The sequence below is a fragment of the Acipenser ruthenus genome, chromosome 4 (assembly GCF_902713425.1).
Source record: "Acipenser ruthenus chromosome 4, fAciRut3.2 maternal haplotype, whole genome shotgun sequence".
Lineage (NCBI taxonomy): Eukaryota > Metazoa > Chordata > Actinopteri > Acipenseriformes > Acipenseridae > Acipenser > Acipenser ruthenus.
In genome coordinates, this window is record NC_081192.1 from 45,222,014 (window position 1) to 45,228,182 (window position 6,169).

General features: G+C 37.5%; 1 protein-coding gene across 1 annotated transcript; it reads left to right on the forward strand.

The window, feature by feature from the left end:
• The first annotated feature begins 2,613 nt into the window (after window positions 1-2,613).
• Window positions 2,614-5,496, forward strand: LOC117399871 (large ribosomal subunit protein eL30). The gene is made up of 5 exons (XM_033999287.2): window positions 2,614-2,720; window positions 2,834-2,882; window positions 3,667-3,812; window positions 4,498-4,628; window positions 5,396-5,496. Exons 2-5 carry the CDS (start codon window positions 2,862-2,864, stop codon window positions 5,443-5,445), a joined length of 348 nt encoding a protein of 115 aa, XP_033855178.1. The 5' UTR covers window positions 2,614-2,720; window positions 2,834-2,861; the 3' UTR covers window positions 5,446-5,496.
• The last annotated feature ends 673 nt before the right edge of the window (window positions 5,497-6,169 follow it).

Consider the following 6,169-nt stretch of genomic DNA (forward strand, 5'->3'; position numbering starts at 1 on the left):
ACAGTTTAGCCATAATTACATGAATGTTAATTACTGGAGTAACAATCTAGTTCAGCCCTTAACACACACACTGTAACCACTATCAATGTACACAATTTACACCGTCTATAAACCAAGATGCATGTAGCTTCAGCATTCTGAAAGATAAACAGCATAAGAAAGCTGTGTTTCGGATTTTGTAACAGGTGCCCGCTTTAAGGTTTTACTTATACCATCAGTAGCTGCGGTCATGCATATTTTAGCAGTCACGTGCAGTAAAAGGGCTATGCAGACATAAAATAGATATGACAGTTAATGAGGCGTGGGAAAGCTGGAGACTTGTTTTTTTTTTAGCATCCAAATACCTTTAATTGTCTTCGGACAAAGGCTGTCATTTTTAATACTATAAGTCAACCGAGAGTGAGATAAACGGAAACATTTGCTTTCTGGCTTTCAGACGGGTCTGTCACATCGTATTAGTTAGTGGTGATTTGAGATGGCAGTGTTGCCAAGTCTCACGAGAAAAAAAGCGGCATTACCTTTCAGAACAAGCCCAACTCGTTTCAGAGGGAGGGGCGTAGGGGTGTTTATACAAATTCAATTTTTTTTAGTAGTTCTAGTGCTTTTTAGTACTAGTTTTTCTTAGTTGAACTGGTGGGGATAGGAGAATTTTAAAATTATAATGACGTGCATATACATTGACACCAGTCAATCACGCAACCCGCTACTCTCAGAAAATTAAAGCGACTTGGCAACTGTGGTGTACAGTAGGGGAGGAAAGAATAGCCTCTCTATTAGATTTGTTTAAAAAGAGAGCAGCAACAAATGAAATCTAATTATGTTTTTTTTTTTTTCAATGTCATTGCTTTATTTAGAACAATTTCAATCTGTCAGGAACCTGGTGCTACATAGTAGCCTATATATGTATTCATAATATGTTTTTCTTTATTCTCTCAATTTCATATGGACTAGTGCTTTCCAGACATTATGTAAGAACTATTTTGGATTATTCATGTGCTCTGAATAGGAAAGAATCCAAGATTGAGGTTTTGGAAATGTATGAGGTAAATACCATTATCATAATGCATATACAGCATGCGCACATTACACTGAGAAAGCAAAAAGTAAGAAATACAAATAAAGAAAAAAAACTCATAAATAATTTTTTTAGACAGAAAAACAAAGATGGCATTCTTTAAGCAATAATTTATATTCATGTGTGTAAAAGGTATCATTTTGAGTTCTTAGACTTTTCATTGCTTAACAACAACTGGATACATTTTGAGATAATAACCAGTATTTTTCAGATTTTAACTTTAGATTAATGTTGGATGTGTTTCTGTTTTATTCATGTGCTGGTGCTGCAGCTTGTACTCATGTACTCAGTTGGTTCTTTTTAGGGTGAAAGAAAAACAAAAAAAGTGGTCAGTTGCCACCTAGACTTTCTTGTGCCTAGTAACATGGCATAATACATTCAATACCTCCATCTGCTGGCAAAGATTAGTAAGACAGCAATACAGTTTTGTGGACATTGTTTAAGTGTTGTCTTACTAGCAACATATTTTTGTTGGTTTGTTAAAAAGTTGACATTGCACATTTAGAAAATATACTTTAAAGCAAAAAACTAAACACAACCCTGCATACTTTTTAAAAGTATATTTAAATATGAACATATTTGCTGCATGTATCCGATTGTCATTATATTTAGCATTTGTGGTAATAACAGTGGGCGGTACGGTGGAGCGGTGCTTAGCGCTGCTGCCTCACAGCTCCAGGGTCCTGGGTTCGATTCCAGCCTCAGGGGTCTGTCTGTGTGGAGTTTGCATGTTCTCCCTGTGTTCGCGTGGGTTTCCTCTGGGTACTCCGGTTTCCTCCCACAGCCCAAAGACATGCTGGCTAGGTGGATTGGCCTCTAAATTGACCCTTAGTTGCCCTGCAATAGACTGGTATCTCATCCAGGGTCCTGCCTTGCGCCCTGTGTCTGCTGGTTAGGCTCCAGCTCACCTCGACCCTCTATAGGACTAAGCGGTTACAGATAATGGATGGTTATAACAGTGTGTCAGGCACTAACAAAATCACAATGTAATAAATTAGTCTGCTGTTAACTTGCTGAGCACACTGCTACAGTTTTGTACAGTTTTAATAGCAAAACTGGGACTATTTAACAATTTTACTGTTTACGACAAGGACAAAAAAACCTAAAGTTAAAAGAGTTTTCCTGGGTGTCTGGTAACACTAATCACCTGACCTTGGTTGACCCGTGAAAGCTGTCAAAGGTCTCACCTCATTTGAGGCTATTACCTATCCTTTTAGGCTATTACGTCTATTATATGATAATGAGTTTTTTTGCGTATGACCTCCCATGTGTATGATGCGTATGACCCCCCCTCACCTCACCTCACCTCACCTCACGCCCTGAGCGTCCCGCTCAACAGTTTCCAAATGTCGGCAGGTATGTAAAAGGTGATATGAACAAACTCAGAAGCAGAGTTAACGAAGACATTTTTTTTTTTTTTTTTACTACATTATATTTTCAATTTCAAGCTTTAGACGCAACTTTTGTTTTATTTTAGTTTTTTTTTTTCCTGAAATGCTACCATCCTCATCACGTGAGTATGGTTTTACATTACTCTTTTTCAGTCACACGCTTTCTCGCGAGAGCGACTCCTCTCGAGCTAAAATCTTTGCATTGTGGGAAATCTTTCCTTTCTCTTTTCGGCCATTTTTCAGTTACATCTGTGGTGAGTTGTGCTCTGTGTTTTCTGATAAACTATGTGGACATTAAAGCCCGCAGAGGGTCTATGCCTATTAATTTTCAAAGATAAGATGCTCACCAATGCGTTTTTGTGTTTAGGTTGGCCAGACCGGAGCGAACAGCGAAAATGGTGGCCGCAAAGAAAACGGTGAGTACTGTGGCCGGTGTGTGTTGGGAGACAAGTTCACGTGGAGGCTTTGATGACAGGCCTCGTGTGAGGGGAAACTCTGTTATTTTGTAGAAATGTTACTTTGTAACGTGTTAACATAAACATTATTCTATAGCAAGCGAGTAAAATGTTCGGGAAATGTTAATATATTATAAGGTAATACAAGTGTATTTGTATATAAATAACAAAGTTATTAGTCGTATGGTCGGTCATATATGAACCTCTTGTTAGGGAAATGTACTGTAGTTTAGCAGTAAGCAAAACGTTTTGCTTGAGCACCTTGTTTAGAGTAAATTGGATGTCTATGCCAGTTTAACATTAAAAACAGCAAATCAAATGACAACGGAAGGATACTGAATGAGTGCTGCTTAAAGGAGGCTACATAACTGGTGCTTGCTATTCAATGGGTAATTTCTGACTTTTGCTGTTAATGATTTTTGGGGGATGTTAAGCGTCCTATGTAAATCGATTTAAATTACACGCTTTATATGTATGTATGTATGTCAAGTACCAGTATTTTACACAATTTGAGAAAATAGCCATTAAATAGCTATGGGTTAAATGAACAGCAAACCTGTAAGTATACCTGGTTAGATTTAATTTAGATCACCCACGTGTAGTTGAATTTCTAAACCATGTGCAGGCAGCTTTCACAATCAGGTCTCTTAGTAATTGTGCTTTGTTATGAAGCACACTTCCTATACCAAAACAGATCAAAAGAATAATCGAAAATAATCCTTTTTGTACTTTTTATTATTCACAGAAAAAGTCTTTGGAGTCTATCAACTCAAGACTCCAGCTTGTTATGAAAAGTGGTAAATATGTGCTGGGCTACAAGCAGACTTTGAAGATGATCCGACAGGGCAAGGCCAAGCTGGTAATTCTGGCCAACAACACCCCTGCCTTGAGGTAAGCAGACTAAAGTCCCTTTCACACTGTCACTCCTACCCGGTTTCTGGCTACCCGGGTCATAATCCACGTAGTGTCAAACCATGTACTTGGGTCGTACCCGATTCCCAGCGACCCACCACGGGATGTGGGTTAACACACTTTGACCCTGGTTGAGCGAGACAAAATACATGATGGTGGACAAAATAACAAACAGCCACGTCTGTGTGAAGGTTTCACTTCTGCAATAAACATTTTTGTTTATTCTGTTTAGCCGTATTTTTGTTGAGACACATCATGAGCCAGATTGCAGCAGGGATGTAGAAACATTTGCTCTAATCAACATTTGGGTCGGTGGCTCAATCCAGAGAAGTTTGGATGGAAGTGTCTGCAACAAGCTGCTTCCGGGGCATTGATAAGCGCATTGTTTACTTGCGTCTGTCAACCAGGTTAACCCTGCTTTATCAAAAGCAGTGTGAAATCACGTAGCCAACCCGCCTGACCCGGGTAGAGCATGCCAGTGTGAAAGAGACTTTACATTGCAACTGATTTATGATGAAAATATCCTTGTCAGTGATGCTGTTTACAAAGATTGAAGAACCAAAAAGGTTGTTTAGTATTCTCTGTATAATGGCTACTTGCATGTATGTTTTTGGAAATGCTGAGCCAAAGTACATTTTTGCTCATACTAAATTATTTTGTTTAGGAAATCCGAGATTGAATACTATGCAATGTTGGCCAAGACTGGCGTACATCATTACAGTGGAAACAACATTGAGCTTGGCACAGCCTGTGGTAAATACTTCCGAGTATGCACACTGGCTATCATCGATCCTGGTAAGTTTGTAATTTTGTATAATGGTTCTTCACGCTACCTTTTTGAAAGTAAGTTTGATTCATAATTGCATTAGTAAAGATGCCTACTTGCACGCATGCCCTAAAGTGAGGCATTTAAGTTAACTTTCCTGGGAAAATGAACAAATTAGGTTTAATATTTCATTTGATACCTCCAGGCAGGTGTCCAAGAATATTAAGAAAATTATGTATACTGAAAGTGAAACTTTCCCTGGACAGTTAACTTAAAAAATAAAATGTGTTTTTTGTGCACATGGAAGTAATTGTCAGAGCTGTAGGAAGGTATTATAGCTGTTAGGTGGTGTATAGAGAATGCTGGCCTGTATAAAGCATACAGGCATATTCTCACCTGTTGGATCTATCAACGATCTAATCGTGGCTAGACATTCCGTAGATAAAAAAAAAAAAAAAAAAAAAAAAAAAATCCTTCAGTGTGTCCACATAACTGGTTTTGTGCCTGTTCTGTTTTTATTTTTCTGCTGATAAGATTTGAATACCTTATACAAAAAAAAATGTGGTTTGACGTAAAACATGTCGTGAATTACATTTTAAAGGGTCAGAAGACCTTTTGGTTTCTTAATTGCACTTAAACAAAATCTGAAAGACATGTGTAGCACCTTACCAGAGCACTGCATTTTGAGTTTATTTCTAAAGTAATTTTTATGGTGGAGGGGAAAGATGTCTATACTGCATGAGTTTTAAAAATGTATGCAAATAAACGTGTTAATGTTACCTTTGTATCTTAACAGGCGATTCTGACATCATCAGAAGCATGCCAGAGCAGACAGGCGAGAAGTAAATCCACCTTTTTCCCCCCGATTCTTGTTATAAATAAATGTGGTGAAAGAAATTTTGTCTTGTACGTTCATTTGAAAAGTTCTAGTTGCTGTGAAACGGCTTCCAAGTTTTTTTTTGGTTTTTTTTAAGCTGTTTCTTTAAATGAAAGTATACTATGTTGTCAGTCCTAAGAATATAAATGTAATATTTTTTCTTTTATAAAAAGTGACATTATTTAGCAATAGGCATGGTAAGAAGCAACAGTATTTTAAATGTTAAGCCATCAAGTACAAAGTTCTGGTTTACCCTAAAACTTTCTGTAGCATTTGTTTTTAAATGCATTTAGTTTAGATTGACATGTATTCAATTCACAGTGCACTATAGTTAACCAATGAGGTGGCAGTCTTCCAGAAATTACTCAATGGCTTAAACAACAAAAGACATGGCAAAATTGAGATGGATTGTATGATATATGGGCCAGCAAAAGATGTAAAGGTCGAGGCACAAAGTAACATTTCAAAATGGAACATTTCTAGAGGTTGATCCACCAATGAGGTTTTGAATTAAATGCAACAAGATGTGTCAGTTGTTAAATTAGCATCTTTGTGTCCCATTTGGCTTGCAGAAGAAACTGTCTTCATGTTAATTTTACCAAAGGGGGGTGTTTCATCGTATTCTGAAAAATATTTGGGGATTTAACACTGATCTGATGCAGCAGTGTGACACTTTTCTGATTGCCAGTGCAA

Bases quoted from the DNA above. Each gene is read 5' to 3' on its own strand.
- LOC117399871 (XM_033999287.2), top strand. From the start codon at position 2,862: ATGGTGGCCGCAAAGAAAACG. The intron at 2,883-3,666 runs GTGAGTACTGTG...TATTATTCACAG, and splicing joins TGGTGGCCGCAAAGAAAACG to AAAAAGTCTTTGGAGTCTAT. The intron at 3,813-4,497 runs GTAAGCAGACTA...TATTTTGTTTAG, and splicing joins AACAACACCCCTGCCTTGAG to GAAATCCGAGATTGAATACT.